At 45.1% G+C, this 18,574-nt stretch overlaps 1 protein-coding gene across 1 annotated transcript in view; it reads left to right on the top strand.

Moving 5' to 3' along the window:
• The window catches only part of Adra1b (adrenoceptor alpha 1B), a 52,187-nt gene extending 34,109 nt beyond the window's left edge, over window positions 1–18,078 (top strand). Inside the window, exon 2 of the mRNA XM_020175565.2 lies at window positions 17,448–18,078. Coding sequence (XP_020031154.1) covers window positions 17,448–18,049 — 602 coding nt within the window. The 3' untranslated portion in view covers window positions 18,050–18,078. The remainder of the gene's footprint in view (window positions 1–17,447) is intronic.
• The last annotated feature ends 496 nt before the right edge of the window (window positions 18,079–18,574 follow it).

Here is an 18,574-nt window from a genome sequence, read left to right on the forward strand (position 1 = left end):
GCAACAATGTCAAATCACATCTCCTTCTCAAACTATTCCTGTGTGTCACCAGCAAAGTTCCCCCCGCCGCTCAGTTTTCTTCCAGACACCTCCAAACCAAGTCTCCAGTCTGGGAGTAGCAGAAAGACCAGTAGTTCTGGGTCAGGCTTGAAACTTGACTCATGTCTCTCCCACTATGTAGTCGTGGGCCACTGAGCTACCGGGTTTTTTCATTTGTAAACTGGCCATAATCATTGTAACCACCTCCTAAGCTAGGGGAGACTGAATAAAACAATCAGCAAAGCCCTTTGCTTCTCAAATCAATGTTAATCTCCTTGATTAACTCGACCACAAAGTAGAACAAAGCGTGAGGACTTCTTGCTGAGCACAATAATTCAAAATCCTATGTCCAGTTGAGAATGGAGCGTGTACTTACATGGAAAAGGGATGATAAAATCAGATTTTCTCAAATCTAGATTCTTTTGAGGGAAGAAAATGTCTTGGGGGAAATATCTCGTGTGCAGGTAAGGTAGATCACTTCTCAGCCTCTTGACTGAGATCAGGTGCACAGTCGGAAGTAGACCCGTCTCCCACCGTTCTCATCCCCAGCCCTCTCCTGTCTGCCATCCTCAGCCAAAAAGAGAGCAGAAATGCTCTTATAAGAGAAATTAAAGGACATTCTTAAGAGAAATAAGAACTGAGATCTCCTGGACCAGTTAGGGAAGGAAGTGACAAGGAGCAGAGGTGGGAAAGGATAAGGAAGGGGACAGGGAGCCCAGGTCTGGCTCCCACATTCTTGGTACCTTAGCTCAGGTTGCTACAACAAAAACTGTAGACTAGAGACTGGTGCAGCCTAGGCATTTGTCTCATTGGTCTGGAGGCTACAAGTCCAAGATCAGAGTGCCAGTATGGCTGGGGTCTGAGGGCGTCTTCCAGATGGCAGGTTGCTGACTTCTCCCTTCATCCTCACATGAAGGAAGAGGGTGAGAGCCCTCTGGGGTCCCTTTTAGAGGGGCACAGCTCTCTTTCTAGAGGGCTCCACCCTCATGGTTAATGACCTCTCAGAGCTAATCTCCCCTCCTTCCAAGGGTTGGAAGGCCCTCAGCTAATGTGTGGGTGATACAGATTTATAAATAGCACAGGAGCACCATTGAACATGTCTGGATCTTTCACCGAAATTCCTGGCAAAACATGCTCGTGTGGCCACAGCAAGCCCACCCAGCTCTGTGTCCCCGGGGACATTTGCCAACAAGCCATGAGCTGTTTTCCAGGTACCTGGAGCCTTTCGCATCTGTCAGGAACCTTCAAGCTGAGAAAAGGCAGGAATTTCAGGGTCATTTTTTTTCAGTTTATTTTAACTGATACATAAAAATATTTACAATGTACATATTAATGCAATGTTTTGAAACGTGTACCTTGTGTAATGTTTAAATCAGGGTAATCATAGTATCTCCTAAAATATTTATCATTCCTTTGTGATGAAACTTTCAAAATCCTTTCTTCTAGCTTTTTGAAATAGATAGTACATCACCCCATCTATTGTCACCTCCTGTGTACGAGAATTTTTTTTGGCATTAATGGTGTTTGAACTCAGGGCCTTGCACTTGCTAGGCAAGCACTCTGCCACTTGAGCCATGCCTCCAGTCCTTTTTCCTTTCTTTATCTTTTAGATAAGGTCTCACACTTTTTATCTGTTCTGGCCTCAGACCATTATTCTTCTACTTCCACCTCCCACATAGCTGAATTACAGGTGTGTGCCACCACACCTGACTTGTTCTTTGAGATAGGGTCTCCCTAACTTTTTTTGTCCTGACTGGCCTCAAACCACAACCCTTCTTTCTCCACCTCCCAAGTAGCTGGGATTACAGGCGTGTACCACCACTCCAGACTCACACCAGAACTCTTTACCTCTGTCTGACTATAACAGTACTTGGACTCACTTTAGGACATGTCCACAGTCTGAGAAGCAGGACGAGGCTCCATGTTGCTAGAATATGGAGAACAGTCATCTCATTACACAGTATTTATGATGGCAGACACAGAAAGGCAAGAGAGGACTCTGGTGAGAAGTCCAGACACCCTGGAAATGGAGCTGACATCACTCAAGCTGTGGTCAAGGAACACTGAGGGCTGCAGGTGACAAGGAAGGTATGATCCCCCAGAGTGACCTCTAAGGGAGGACTGTCCCAGAATGGGCCAGACAGATGGAAAGGAGACAGAAAGCCATCCAGCGGTCCCAGGTCACCCTAAACATGGAAGACCAGTTTGGATACAAGAAAAGTTTTCATTCTCACCAGCCAAAGGACAGACAAAGGGATGAGTCAGAAAGGGGCCAACCCAAATGAGCGAACAGCTGCTGAGAGGCGGGATGAAAGGCGCCGCTCAGCGCCTAATGGCCTAAGTAGTCCAATCTCACTGTTTTACCAGCTGGTTCCCCAAGGCCAGTAATTGTGCCTGCTCTCTCCCGGAGTCTTTCATCCCAGACACCTGGGCCTCTTTGTCCACCAACAGTTTCATCTACTACCTTGCAAGGAAGGATCAAGTACTCTACGGCCTGTTTATTCTAGACTCAAAGAAGCTCTGGCAGGAAGTAGCTTTGTACCTTCTCCCCTAACTACCATTTTACCTCTAAAGGAAAAGGACAAAGCCTGGAGTTAGAGGGACAGAGGAGGCCTGGCTCGCTGATGCAACCCCTTGTTACAGGGACAAGCTGGGGCCCAGAAAGGCTATGACCAGACCTGAATATTCTTTTCTTTCCCTATACTTCAACCTTTCCTTCTCCCTCAAGTTCTCTCTCCCTCTTCCTCTTTTTCTCTCTCTCCCTCTTTTACCAAAGCAGTATATTTTTCTTGGTGGTACCAGGTATCTGGGTATTGAACTCAGAGATAGGCAATTGCTCTATCACTTGGGCCATGCCCCCTAAGCACTGGTGACCCATGTTTGTAATCCTAGCTACTTGGTTGGAAGGCTGAGCTTGGGAGGATCAAATAGTTTATGAAACCCCCTTCTCCAAAATAACCAGAGCAAAATGGACTGAAGGTGTGGCTCAAGCAGTAGAGCACCTGCTTTGCAAGTGCAAAGCCCTGAGTGTAAACCCCAGTCCCACCAAAACAAAGGAATTTTAGCTGCAAGGTGAAAATTTTCCCATAACCCATCTCCCAGAAATAAGCACTATTAACATTTTAGTTTACATTCACCCAGACTTTTTTGCTGTGAGTATACTAACCAGCAACACAGTTTTTTTATACATAAAAATCAGGTTGTGATCTTCTGAAATTTGCTTTTTTTTTTTAATTCTGTTGTGCACGTCATTACATGGCAGAGTGAGCTTACCATTTTAGTAGACGTATGACTTTTCATTGCACAAATGTTTCAGGGTTCATTTTGCAATCCCCTATTGTTGGAAATTTAGGCTATCTCCCAGTTTGGGGGAACATTCTGGTGTCCCTTAGACTTTCATCTTTGCTCTCTTTCAAGAGTACTTGTGGAGCATGAACCTGGGTGTCCTACTTAGATCAAAGGTCATGCTTGTTTGGATTTTATTAGATAATGTCAGTTTCCACTCCACTCAGAATGTATGAAAATGTCAGCTGTCCCACACTGTTCCCAAATGGAGCACAGACACTTTTTTAAGTATCTTCTCAACTAATAGGTAGAAAACATCTTCGTGCTTCTATTTCACATTCATTTCTTTGTAGGGGAATTTTTTTTTTCATCGATTCATTTGCTGTTGTTTGTACTTACCTGGTTATTTGTTTATCCATACAGTTAGCTTGTTCTTCTGTTGATTTGTTTATCCCTCACTGATTTAAAAGAATGCTTGTGTGTTAGAAATGTCATTCCTATGAGTGTCATTTGAGTTAAAAGTATTTCTCTCAATTCTTCTCATAACTTTATCTTTGAGGTCTGCAGCCTTTTAGGGATGCCTACGCAAATTCATCCATGTTTGCAGATTCTGAACTTCTACCATGCCTTAGAAGGTCTTCCTGCTTCAAAATTATAAAAATATTCCCATATATCCTCTTACAGTATTTTAATTTTTATTTTGCATAACCTTGTATCAGTCCAAGTTTACTTTGATATAAGAAATACAGTAAGCTGGCTCAAGTGGTAGAGCACCTGCTTTGCAAGCAAAAGCCTGAGTTCAAACCCCAGTCTCACCAAAAACAAGAAATAAAGTATGGAGCCAGCCTTATTTCTTTCTAAATGACTATCTTGCTCCCCCAAAATCATTTACAGATTTTTCCATTTTTTTCCTATGAGCATTGAAACAGCATTTGGTTCTCTTTCTAAACCATAACATTCAATTGCTCTCTCTGCCTTTCCCTCTACTTCCTGCCCTGTGGGTCACTATGGTTTTATGGAAAGTGTTAAAGTCCACATGGTGACTTTACTCACTTCCTCCATCCACACCCCCACCATTCCTCTTCATCGTTTTCAGTTTACCTGGACATTTTCTCAAGACTCTCAAGACTCTTCTCTGCTGCATATATGTGAGTTTAAATCAAGAAAACCTACCCTCCCCCAAAAAATTTTGTTGGGATTTTAAAGAGATTGTTTTGAACTTTGGACAGAGACTTCTCGTACAAAAGCAAGTTATGTCTTTCTACTCGTACATGTCTTCTTTTTATGCCCCTTTATGAAGTTTTATGACTTCCTTCATGTAAGTGTCACCAGTGCTCAATTCAGAAAAGTCGTCTACGTTCCCATAAGGCTAAAGCACAGAACACCTTCACTTGGCATAGATGATGGCCCCTACAGGATGCAGAAACCCATCCCATCCCATCTGTTCCCCTCTCTGGATTGAAGCCAGGAGGCAGCTCCCCTACTGGACATTGGGATGGGTTCATCTGTGGGTAATCGATGAGCACTGACTGTATGTCCAGGCCAGTGCTAGAAGTACAAAACACAGACCCCCATCTTTAAGAGCTTTTGTGATGTCTGAAAAGACAAGAAGCACACCCTTAAACACTGGAGTTCTGGTTTTACCCATGTACCATCGGTTCAGTGGGAAATAAAACAGAAGGGCCCTGGAGCAGTCAGGGAAAGCTTCAGGACAGAGAACAGAACTGAGCTGGATGTGGAGAGGGGATTGCCACCTGGAAAAAGAAAGAAGAGGAAGGAGGCAATGAACAAGCAGGAAACCTGATCAACTCCATATATTCAGCAATTTCTGTGAACGTGATACTGAGGAAGGAATCCAAACGAAGGGGAGGTTAGGTACTCAATAAATATTTTGACACATTCACTGGAAGTCATGCTATGTTTGGCTACTAGAGGAACCAAAACAAAGATTAACCCTAGTTTCAATGCATGTTAAGCAAGTTACTAGAGTTCAACAGCTGTTATGCCAGAACTCTGTGGAAACAAGGGCAGAGATTCTTCATCTGGGGCCTGGGTACTTTTTGGGTGTCCTTAGATGGGACTTAGTGGGTCTGTGTGTCCCTTAAACCATATGTGTTAAACTATATGCTTACCCAGTATCTACCTGGGTAGAATGACACAGGATTCTTGGTTTCTAGATATATATATATACTTGTGTTTCAATGGCCAGATAAAATACACACGAGGTTACCATTACAGAAGACATAAGTATGCAATCCCAGCCTTTCCCTATTCCAGGAATACTCTATGTCATCAGAAAGACTGCGTATTACCAAAGCTGCCTAGCTCTGTGGCCTGGTAGATTTGGGTTTAATAACTATGCAATATTTGGTGAGCCAAACTCACAGATCCTGGGTTTCCACATTTGTAAATTGAAAAACACAGAACCCACCGCTGACTCCCTACCTAGTGTGAGGATGAAAGTAGATAACATGTGCATCACCGGGCTCTTAGCAGGACTTCCTGATGTGTTCATTCCTTCTTTCTGCTTTCACACCCCAGAGGAAAGTGGATTTGAGAAGGAAGAAATAGAGCCAGATCTGAAAAGAGAGAGAGGAGGAGGGGGAGGAGAGAGGAAAAGAATCCGTCTCAGACCAAAGGACAGCTCAAATCGAGGGAAAGCAGCCAGAAAAGTCAACACGTGTTACAAAGAATCAGTTCAATACAGCCAAGTTCAATGGTTCTTAAATTCTAGCTTAGGCAGTTTGAACTTTATCCTACTAATTTTAGGAGCCAATGGAGGATTGGAGACCACAAAGTCAATCCCCTGGTGAGGTGGCTCTCAACTCAGCCTTTTCTCATCCCTAATCCCGAGAAGTGCAGGAAATCAATTTTTAAAAATAAAACTGTAGTGTGGCGAGGGCAACACTTCTCGCCTTAGAGTCTCGTTAAAAAGCCCCTGGATCAAAGTTTCTGCATTTCTCAAAAGCACCTCTGTGCTGTTCATCCAGGAATTTCACTTTGGACAGCAAGGGTCTAATGTATTTTAGTTTTATTATTTTTATTGCTATTATTATTCAAGTAACACATGTTGCTGAGTTCCCATCATATGTCAGGCAATATGGTAGGCCCTGGGCAGAGAAGGAAAAACAAAAATCAGACATGAACTCTCTTTTCTAGAAGTTCACAATCTAATCTGATAAGATGAGACAGAGATCTAAGCAGAAAATAATAAATATCACATTTTGGGTACAGAAAAAACACTCGGACAGCTCAGCAGAGAAAGAAAATGTTCCTAGTTAGTGAAAATTTGCCTAGTATTTAAGGAAATGAATAGAAGCACTTTTCTCTTATTATTAAACAATGAGTAACAGCTCAGGCTACAGAGTGGATTTTAATCCTGGCCCACCCTTTACTGGGCATGCGACCTCATTGGTCTTATAAACCTGTTTCCTCATCTTGAAACGAAATGCATCAGCAGTAGAACTACTGGAAGGATTGCATTAGAGACTGTTTGTAAATATAGAACCTAATAACCGGCTTAGGAGCCAGTTATTGTAAACAGTGTCTCTGGTGATTATTATTACTTTCAACATTTGCTTTAAAGCTTAACACAGATCCATTGGCCCCAAAGAGACTGTATTTGTTGGGTATGATCTCATCCCACAGTTAAATAGCAAATAAAAATGGAAAAACCTCAAAGGGAATTTCCAAATCCAAGGGTACTTCCTTTTACAGGGTCAGTACTGAAAGAATTAGCAGCTATTTGAAATTTTTCTAGTTTTTATTGGGCCAAACTGTTTCAACTGGGGAGAAATGGCTTGGCTGAAGATACAGCCAAAGGCTCCTAAAGAGAGCCACGTGGGAAAAAAACCTCCCAGCCCATTTAAAAGCTGGTCAAAATGGTGCCACCACTCACTTGTTCCCCTGAGGTCATGAGCTTGCCTGATGCTAACTGAGAAATAAGTCAATCAAATGCATAATCCTAGCATCTCAGAATGGCAGGGCTCAGAGTTATTAGAGACCACCAGCCCAATATTGGCCTTCTGTGGATCAAATGATACTGCAGATCCCATGCTGGCTGCAGCCTCCAAGACAACTCCTTGGTTCATTCCTTAGTCAATGTTTAGTAAGGCCAATGTATGTGCAGAAAAAGAAAAATGTAAGGAATAGAAAGATTCCATTTTGGCCCTGCAGTAAGGGAATAAGAGCAAGGCTACTGGCATACTGGGGAGTAGCAAACGCTGCTGGGTTCATCAATAAGGGGTTTCATTTCCGGGTGTTCCTTCCCTCACAGGACCTTGGTCAAGTACTGCTGTCCATCTGAACCTCCACAGGTTTGTAACATAGGGTCGTCTCATAGAGCTGTTGTCATTAAATGAAACAGGACGTAAGAATTTGGATGACGTACAAGGAACCAATAAACACAGCCTCTTTGGGCTTGTTTTTTTGTTTGTTTGTTTTGTTTTTTTGGGTTTTTTTTAGCTTTTAAATAATAGTCAGTGGATTTTTCCCTGTTACAGAAGCAGTTCTTATTTGTTTCCATAAAAATTTGAGAAACACCAAAAAGTACAGAGAAGGAAAATCCACCCATAAATTTCCCTCACCCAAAGATAAGAAGTGTTGACATACCAGTCTGTCCTTCCAGACCTTTCTATCCATCAACATATATATTCAGTTTTCCTTTGAGCTGTATTATTGGTAATTAAGAGCCTTTGTTCAAGGCTACGGTGTGGCTCAAATGGTGCAGCATCTGCTTAGCAAGTACAAGGCCTTAAGTTCAAACCCCACTCCCACAGATAGAGGTTGACTGGATTCAAATTCTATCACATCCCAGCTCTGTGACCTTGGGTGAGTTATCCTGAAATCTGAGTTTCTGTTGCCTGTCTATAATGGTTGTTTTCAGGCCTGAGCACGAAGGTTGGAAAGCCATAGACTATAGTGTGAATGGCTTCCCCTAGAGTTGTGCAGGGCAAGGTCGTGTGGGGCTGAAGACAGAGCCTGTTGAAGATATAACACTGGCCAAGCATTTAGCCCAGTGCGGACATGGAAGAAGTGTTTATCAAATGGTAGCTACTATTCTACAAACAAACCTTGTGGCTTTGAAAGTGAAAGTTTCCCAGTGTGTTAGGCCTTTACTGTTCACTGGTCACTGGTCAGAGCTATGGGTTGGCACCTCAAGGATGACCTACTTGGACTATACCCACCAAAAATCACTTCTCCCTGTGTAGGTCCTGCTCAGCATTAGCCTTTGATCCTTTTATTTCTTAATCCATCTAAATCACTTGGGGCCCTCAAATCCCAGTGACGTGAGTGGGCTCATGGTAACATCTGCTCCTCACTTTATCCTTCCTCTTCCAGGTGCCACCTAGTACTCCCCCCTACTCAGCAGAAGATAACGTAACAGAAATGCCTCAGATAGGTGGTGAGTTTTCAACTTCAGCCCTCTCGGAGGGATTGTCTCATTGGATCTGCTTTATGGGTCTAAGCGAAGGGCTGCCAGGAGTGGAGCCATGGGGTCACTGTGACATGGATTCCCACAGTGTACCTCTGCCATAGGTCAAATTCACTGTGGGTTTGGGTGATGTGCAAGATAGCTTGAAATGACAGAGATGGCACAAGAAACTCTAAGTCATAGGATCAGCCATTGAGCAAATATTTACTTAGCACCTGCCAAGGACTGAGCTCTCCAGTGAGAAAGGGATTCTCTGTTCCCATCTTTTTTAGTCCTTCAGGTCCCCCAAAGAGGGGCCAAAATGTCTTCGGCAACTTTCAACCCCTGCTAACCTCCCTTTCTGAGAAAAGAGAGAACAGACCTAGCATATTCCCAAGCCGTCCAGAAGACACTTAGATTGTTTTGCTTTTTTCTTATTTTTCTCCCCCATAACTTCTCATTGGTAGCAGATAACCCAGGTTTTCAAAGAGTGATAGAAAACTTCTTTTAAAAAAAATGTAATTTCGATACCGAAAGTGAGTAAAGGAAACAGTGGTCCAGGTGATAGATCAACTGAAGTTTAACAAGCCTAGGCTGGAGGTGGGTGAGTCTTCACCCTTGGAGGGTTACAAGCCCCTTTAAAACAATGAGGAGAGACTGAGGATATGGCTCAAGTTCAATCCCCAGCACCGCAAAAATAATAATTACTAAATTAACTAAAAATAAATAAAGAAATGTGATGATAGCTATGGACCCTCCCCCAAGGAAAAAACTCATGACTATTGCCTCAAATTTCAGCAGATTCAGGGACCACATGGAGACCAACCTTGGACCTGCATGGGCAATAGTTCTGGGTCAGAGTCCAGATGCCTAGGGTATATTGGAGCTTCATCCTCCTTATTGCCTTCCCCATCTGGCATTTACTGCTGGGTGGCGGCAGTCATGTAGTGACAGTGCTCAAAGCAGTCATAATATTTGCTTTCCATGTAACAAACCTCAGCTTACCTTATCCACAGAGAAAAGAGTCAGTCCTCCCCTATTTTCTGGGTATTTGATCCCCACAAGTTCAAGAAGTTTCTCCAAGTTCACACTTCTGGGGATACCAAGCCAGAACTCGAACTTGGATCTGCCTGCCTGGAATACCTGACAAGTTCCTTAAGCCACCAAACTCCACTCTCTGAATTAACATTTGTTGAGTCAGATGAATGGCAACATGGACAGATCCTACTCTGCTGGTCACCAGCTGAGTGACCTTGAGCGAGTCAGCCACCTTCACTGAGCCCACTAGAGGAAGGAGGCAAGCCAGGACCCTAGGGGCAAGGAACACTGGGGCATTTCATGAGAAGAGAAGCAGAGTCAGGCTCAGGAGCATTGTCAAAGGGACCACACGGCCTGACTTCAGGCACAGAGCACCAGCCTTCCAGGAACCCACATTTCCTGTTGTACTTGCTCCCCTCTCAACACTGTTCCTGTTTGGGAACCCAGGAAAAAAACGATCCCTGTCGCCCAACCTCTTTCAAGCCAAAGAGCCTCAGCGCCTTCCCTAATTAACTATGGCTTTTTGGCTCCCACTGAGGCAGGCTGGTGCAGCAAACAAAGCCTTAATCCTAGCAGCTAATGTGTGGCTGGAGGAAAAGGAAAAGGGAGGGGGCAAAAATATTCGTGGAATCCTTAGCGTCCCACAGTCCAGTCCCTGGCCCATACTGCCCCTCTGTGGTAGGTCTAGGAAAGCGGGATGAACGGGGCTTTGTGGAGCTACCCCTGCCCTCACAGACACTCTGAAGTTCAAGACTAGAAAGGACCCAGTTCAAATCACTAAAATAAAGGAGGGAATCTGAGGCCCAGGATAGCAAAGTAATTGACCCAAAATGATACGTGAAGTTACCAAACCTAGGTTCCAAACCTGGGTTTCCTAAAATATTTCCAGTCCAATTAGTGCTAATAAAAATGACAATTCTGTGGTTAATTACTATTAATTATGCACAGTTGCTTGGGTGGCATGCTCCTGAGGACTTCACATGTTACAACTTGCGTGATCTCCCAACAACCCCGACAGGCCGCTACTGTTATTAGCCCTGTTTTTCTAATAAAGATCTGAGGTTTAGGGACAGTATGCAACTTGCCCGGTCACATGGCTGTGGTTGGGAGAGCCAAGGTTCTATTCCAAAGAGTCCTGTTTCAACAAGAAAAGGGACTCCCTGTTAGAAGTCACAGAGGGAACCGGGTGTGGTGATGCCCTTCTGTAATCCAGCACCAGGGAGGCTGAGGCAGGAGTTCAAGATCACGGACTGGGGGTGTGGCTCAAATAGTAGAATGCCTGCTTAGCAAACATTGAGGCTCTGAGTTCAAACCTCCAGTATCACCACCATTAAAAAAAAAAAAGAGTTCAAAGCCAGCCTGGGCAAATAGTTGGTGAGAACCTATCTTGAAAAAATCCATCACAAAAAAAGGACTGGTGGCATGGCTCAAGGCATAGGCCCTGAGTTCACATCCCAGAACCACAAAAAAGCAAAAGAAGCCACTGAGGACTTTTTCAGGGGTGGAAGGGAAGCCATGCTAAGGTCTGTAAGAGGAGAAAACAGAAGGCAAGTGGAACAGAGGGAAGGTCATTGTTCACCTACTGGATTTGTGAGGATTAAGGGGACTGAAGAACCCCTGGGTTGTGCAGCGTAGAGAAGTGGGTTTAACACAGTGGACAAGAGGGTAAATTTGTGCAACCAGTTCAGAAGGCAATTTGGCAGCTGACAAGCTTAAATGTGGACCACCCCACTGATTCCTCATGTGGGAATGTATTCTACAGAAGCAATCAACATTCGAAAACTGAAGTGCTTGACGTTCCTTGTTGCTGCAACTTGTAACAGCTAAAAATTGGAAATCAATTACCTACTTGACTAGCATGGGAGAGGGAGTTAAGAAAACTGCGGTATTAGGATATAATGCAGCATGGGGGTCACTCCATATACCCTGACATGGGGAAATAGCCCATAAATATTCTAAACAAAGAAAGCAATTTTACAAAAGTCATGTGCACCGTGACCCCATTTTAAACAAAAATCTAGAAGGATGAGAACAAAGCTGGTACCTGTGGTCCCTTCAGCTTGAATGGAGAAATTTTCACTCCTTTATAGATTTTTTTTGTAATATGTAATTTTTAACTCAGCATGTATCATTTTTGTAATAAAAATACACAAATCTGGAGGGAGAAAGAAAATAAATGAAAATAGAGTTCCTGCCCAGAAGGAATTTACAGCCTAGTGGCGAACAAGGACTCAGCCAGCCCTGGGATGGCTCAACAATATTAACAAGAAAACAATAAAATAATGAAATCAGACCTGCTTGCATGCGTTCTGTGCAGTGCAGAAGAAAGACAGTCATCTGACTCGGGTGGGGTCGGTGAGGACAGAGCTCTTGATAAAGGTTGAAGACAGGGCCAGGATTTAAGGTTGGTCTTCTGTCTATTTGGATTCTGCATTCAAAGATTCAACCAAGTGTGGATCAAAAATACTTGGGGAAAAAATTGCTTCTGAACTGAACAGGCTTTTGTTTTTTCTTGTCATTATTCCCTAGACACTACAGTGTAACAACTGTTCATATAGCACTTGTATTATATTAGGTTCTATGAGTAATCTCAAGATAATTTATTGTAAATAATCTAGGGAGGATTTAAAGTGTATGGAAGGATGTGCTAGGCTATGTGCAAACACTGTGACATTTTATATACGGGACTTGAGAATCCACAGATTTCAATATCTGCAGGGGATCCTGGAGCCAATCTCTTGCTGATGCAGATATCTACTCTAATATATTTCAAAAATGGCCACTACTTGTTACTATTTTCATGTACTTTTGCATGAATATTTTCATTGACTCATTAAAAACTCTGTGAAACAGGAATTGTCCCCATTTTACAGATGACAAACTTGAGGCTGAGAAGACTAATTCATATTTCTAAAGTCAAACAGCCAATTCCTAAAGAAAAGATTCAAAACCTGGTCCAGCTTATCCCAAACCCTGTGCTCCAGCCACTGGGCAACACTGCCTAAATTGTTGCCTTCTTCTCAGAAGAATAAACAGCTTAAGGTCTCAAACCCAAATGTAATTGTCCACCAGAAAAGTCATCCCCACCCCATTACTTAGGCTGAATACTTTCCAGAGCCATGGTCCTCGTAGGGTACTTTGTAAGAAAATAAAGGAAAGGCAAAGCTCCTACCATCTTTGTCCTTGGCAAGTCTCTTCCAGTGTAATGGAGATAAAGATACCACCCGGCACAAAGGGACAGAGTGACATTCATCCTAATGCCACATGTGTTGTGTTGCAAGGGCCTGTTAGCTGCCACAGAACAGACACCACATCCCAAACTCATCTCGGTGTCCCAAGCCTCATCAGTGCCTGGTTCTTGTTAGTATTTGTGGTGTGAATGAATGCATGTACAAATGGATGAATGTGTAAAAGTTTAAATAGCTACCGCTGTCACACGTTTTTGTCCTGTAGTCATCAACTGAGCCAGCAGTGGAAAGAGTTAGCACAGGACCAGTACAGTACACAATGTACGTGGTGGCTCCAGTGAAAACCAGCCATTGGCATTACTGCCATTGGTACAGCTTTTAAGAGCCAGTTCTTCTGGGAGTGTTTCCAATAGTCCACTACTGCCTGTTTCACGACCTTCGACACCAAGCAAAGTTACAAGTTTGTTCTCAGTCAGCATGCAGTCCTGCACTAGATCTTCCCCACCTTTGGCCATAACTACTTTTGCCTTTGCAGCCTCCATCCTGCACCCTACATGTCCTCGTGCCAAGAGACGTCTACCCTCCCAGCGTGACGCACAGGGTCCCAAGATTTACCACCCTCTCTCCTGTTTCCACTTTTCCAAGAGTTTCCTAGAACCTTCAACTCAAAACAGAAACAAGTCCACCACCTTGGACAGAGACAGCTCGCTATACCAAGGGCTACTCAAGGTTCACACATCACAGTTGCATCTCAGTAGGGACTTCCTTTACAGGGTCTTAATCCAAAGGAGTGTCTCCAACAGTGGGACACAAGCTTCAGCGTGGTCCTTGTCACAATCAGACCATGAGGTGGCACCATGTTCTGTCTCACCACAGCAAATCTAGAATATAGCTTATTCCCATCTTGCCTCTCTGAGCTAAGAAGAGGTCTATAGTTAGAGCTTACATCCAGGTATGGATAATCCTGCACCAGGATCCCAGTCATCTCTGACCTGCCACCACTGGGTGACTGAGCAGAGAGGAGTTAGGGCTCCTTGTAACAACAGGCCAAACCTCAAATGACCAAGAAAGTCAAGTGCTCCAAGGAGGAAATGGAAATGCAGTCCAAAATCAAGACAGGATTTTCAGCCTCTCTCAGGGCCTCAGTGTCTCCATCTCATAAGATGATATTTTGCTAAGGAGTTCTCTCATTCAGATATCCAGAAGTGCTCCATCTGTGTTCAGTGGATTCAAAAATGATTCTCCAAACCAGGCCCTAGAAAAGCTCACAGTCTGACAGGGGAGATAAGACAAAAAAGTGTGTGTAGCGGGGTGTGTTACAAGTGGCGTTCCCAAACGCTGATCAAAGAAACACTCAGGAGTCTCGCAGCAAGGCAAAAATAAAACAGTTTCATTTCTATAGAAGGTGCAGCCACAAACCATAGTCTGATGGGCAGAACACACCTGAACGGGAAGTCCACCTAGGTTACATCCCTGACGGATTTCTGTCCCTCACAAGGATTGGTCCACCTTGGGCTCACAACTCTTCATAGCTTGGGACAAGGACAAGGGTTTCTGACACAGTGGCATTTTAAAGTTCAATGAGAGAGTAATTACTCATGGTTTACAGCTCAGTGAGAGAGTGATTTCTTAAGGCCCGCTGCAGACAGGGGACAGGGCTGACATTCTACAATTTAATGAGAGAGTGATTACTCATGGTTCCCTAACATAGCTGGAAGAGGGATTAACATACTCAAAGGAATGAAACTTTAAGATGGCAAGCAAGCAGTTTGAGATTGGGACATCTGGTGATAAACAGGTCTTTGTTTGACCACAAGAACCCTGCAGGGTCAAGCGACATTTCACGAAGCACATAGGCAGCAATTTGGGGAAGTTAGCTAGCATCTACGCAATGATACATTAACTGCTTTGACAGAAAAGACCTGACTTTAGTTGATTCTCACAGGTAGGACATGGTTCAAAGGTATGAAATGTTCTGTAAAGTATAATCCCATTTTTAAAATATGTAAATATTTATACTCAACAGAAAAATCTGATTATGCAACAAAATGTGATCTTTTGGTCGGATATAGGTGGCACACACCTGTAATCCTAGCATGGAGGGGGCTGAGGCAGAAGCATCATGAGTTTGAGACCAGCCTGGTACACAGAGAGACCCTATTTCAATTAGAAATGAAAAAGGGAAAAAATGTGAGTTTTCTGCATTGCAGAGTTATTCTTGCCTTTAAAATTTGTTTGCATTTTCTGTGCTCACATTTTTTTCCACAGAGTAGAACTGATAACATCTTTTTACTTAAAAGGCCTATTTTGTACTTTAGTTTAGATCCCAGCTGTATGGTATGAAGGTGCTGTGTGACCAAGTCTCGGTTGTCTGATACTTAAAATGGAAATTGCTTTTAATTTGGCATTGCCATAGATGATTTGGGCTCTGAATTCAGAGGGATGAGATAATCACGTTTCTGGGTCATAACGACTCATTGTCATCCGTCTATGCCATTCTCTCTTTCTTATTTTACTGATTTATTTCCTTCTATCCCCATTCCCTAATCCAACGTCCATCTGCCTTCAACCGGAGGCAAACGTTCTGTGCTTAAGATGTTTTCTTTTACTTCTAGAGTGTTTTTGCAAAAGACATATGGCTGTTTGGTGAGTTATGTAACATAAGTCTCATTCTGTTTTTTCATGAACAGTGATGTATTTAAGATTTTTTTCCTAGCCAGTGACTCATGCCTGAATCCTAGATACTTGGGAGGCTAAGATCGGGAGGACCTTGGTTCTAGGCCAGCCTGGGGAAAATAGTAAGACTCCATCTCCAAAATAACCAAAGAAAAAATGGACTGGAGGTGTGGCTCAAGTGGTGGAGTGCCTGCTTTGAAAGCACAAAGCCCTGAGTTCAAACTCCAGTACTGCCAAAAAAGAGAGAAAGCTCTTTCTATTTCTGTCTGGCCATAGCATCCTGAGTCACTTAAGACCGATAGTCTCCATGTTTACATCTACCCTAGGCTACATTTCCCTGAAGGGACACCATGTTTTATCCTACTACCTGTCACCACAAACAACACTGCCAGAAACATCCTCATACATGCCCCTTTAGGGACCTGTGTGGCAATTCTTTGAGATCTGGGCTCCAGAGCAGAAATGTTGAGTCTCCACGTGTATATACACCTAACTGGACCAAGGGGTGCCAGAATTTTCTCTAGAAGTCTACACAGACTGTGCCCCAGCCAGCCACACATAAGGAAGGAAACTCAGGCCTGATCCCTGCCTCCCTGCCTCCGGTGGAGGCAGATACAAGTTATATTTCTTTGTGGTTTCCATTTGAGGGTGGGATGTGGTACTGGGGTTTGAACTCAGGGCTTCATGCTTGCTAGGCAGGATCTCTATGGCCCTGTACAGCTTAAGCTACCCTCCAGCCCTTTTTTCTCTGATTATTTCTGAGATAAGATCGTCTTTTTTTTTTTTTTTTTGCCCAGGCTAGCCTGGGCTGCCATCCCCCTATGCCCCCTGACTTAGCTGAGATGGCAAACAGGCACCACCACACCCAGATTTTCTGTTTCCGTCAAGATGGGGTCTCACCAATGTTTTTGCTCAAGCTGGCCTGGAATTGTGAACCTCCTGATCTCAGCTTCCAGGGTAACTGGGATGACAGGTGAGCATCACTGCACCCAGCTATTGGTGGAGATGAGGTCTCCAGACCTTTTTGACAGGTTGGTCTAGAGCCCAGATTCTCCAGATTCCAGCCTCCCAAGTAGCAGGGACTATAGGTGTGAGCCACAGGAGCCCAGAATGGTTTCCATTTTAACTTGTTTAACTGCCAAGTATTGGCGACATCTCTTTGTATGTGCATTATTTTGTAAATTGCCTGTTTATTTTCTTTGCTTGAATATCTACTGGGAATGTTGTCTTTTTCTTGTTGATTTGAGGAGTCCTTTACATTCTAAGAATCAGCCCTTGACTGTTCTGGACACTGTGAATGACTTCTCCCATTCTTGCCTTGTGCATCGTCCTTCGGAAGTGCTAAGTCATTTTTCTTCACCCCCAAATCCCATAGTCGTTTAGATTTACCTTTACCTTTAAAGGGTCGCCTTCTGCATTTAGGTCCCTAACACATATCCTGCTTGCATGGAAAACCCATCAGCCTAACCAGCATCTTGTGAAGGGTACAATACTGTAAGTCAGGTGCCTGGCACAGAGAGCCTGAACCAAATGCAATTAGGAGTGGCTGTCATTATCACTTGGGTAAATGAAATACAGTGCCCCAGAACCCCACACGGAGAGGAACTTAGAAACTGTCGGTGCAGATCAGCAAAGAGTTCACCGACAGAGAGGAAGTCACTGAGGTTGGTCCTACAAGTGAATGTAGGATTCGCTCTTTGTGAGGTAGACAGGCAAAGTCAGCCTGGGGAAAGAACCCAGGGCAGGTCAGTCGGGCATCCTGGGGACTCACCAACTGCTGTCTGTCTTTCTGCCCGCTCCCCTTGCAGGCTCCCTGTTCTCCACCCTGAAGCCCCCCGACGCCGTGTTCAAGGTGGTGTTCTGGCTGGGCTACTTCAACAGCTGCCTCAACCCCATCATCTACCCGTGCTCCAGCAAGGAGTTCAAGCGCGCCTTCCTGCGCATCCTCGGGTGCCAGTGTCGCGGTCGCCGCCGCCGCCGTCGCCGTCGCCGCCTGGGTGGCCGCGCCTACACCTACCGGCCGTGGACGCGCGGCGGCTCGCTGGAGCGCTCGCAGTCGCGCAAGGACTCGCTGGACGACAGTGGCAGCTGCCTGAGTGGCAGCCAGCGGACCCTGCCCTCCGCGTCGCCCAGCCCCGGCTACCTGGGCCGCGGCGCGCCGCCACCCGTGGAGCTGTGCGCTTTCCCCGAGTGGAAAGCGCCCGGCGCGCTCCTGAGCCTCCCCGAGCCCCCGGGTCGCCGCGGCCACCGCGACTCGGGTCCGCTCTTCACCTTCAAGCTGCTGGCCGAGCCCGAGAGCCCCGGCATCGACGGGGACGCCGGCGATCGCGGCTGCGAGGCCCCCGCCGACGTGGCCAACGGGCAGCCGGTCTTCAAAAGCAACATGCCCCTGGCACCCGGGCAGTTTTAGGGTCCCCCCGGGGGAGGAAAGCATGGAGGGGGGAGGGCAGGGCGGAGGGAGGGAGGGGAGGGTCAGCTCCGGGCGGACAGGGCCCCATGGGGACACGGGGTGGGGGAAGGGAAGGGAGGGGGGTGGGGAGAGGGGCAGCTGCTTCTTGGGCAGAAGCATGGAAGCTGAGAGCCTGGGGGACCCGACGCCGCCGGGATTTCCGTCTCTCTCTCTCTCTTTTTCTCTCTTCTCTCTGTGTATATGTATATATATATAAAACGAGTCCCTCTTAACACTTATTTAACTGTGGGTACACGTGCGTGTGTCTGTGCGGTGTACATGTGGTCTGCATGTGTGCGTGCGTGGGGCAGAGCGAGTGTGCGCCCGCCCGGGGGGACCTGGAGGGGGGGCCTTGTTTGTCTTGTGACTTTGTACCTCTCAACCCCCTCCTTGATCTTCACTGAATGATGGCACTTTGATGGAGTTGGAAACAAAGTCAGACATTAAAGATCATTTCTCCTGTGCGGCTTTGGAGTAGTTTGTGAA

Source organism: Castor canadensis, chromosome 16 (assembly GCF_047511655.1).
Source record: "Castor canadensis chromosome 16, mCasCan1.hap1v2, whole genome shotgun sequence".
Taxonomy (NCBI): domain Eukaryota; kingdom Metazoa; phylum Chordata; class Mammalia; order Rodentia; family Castoridae; genus Castor; species Castor canadensis.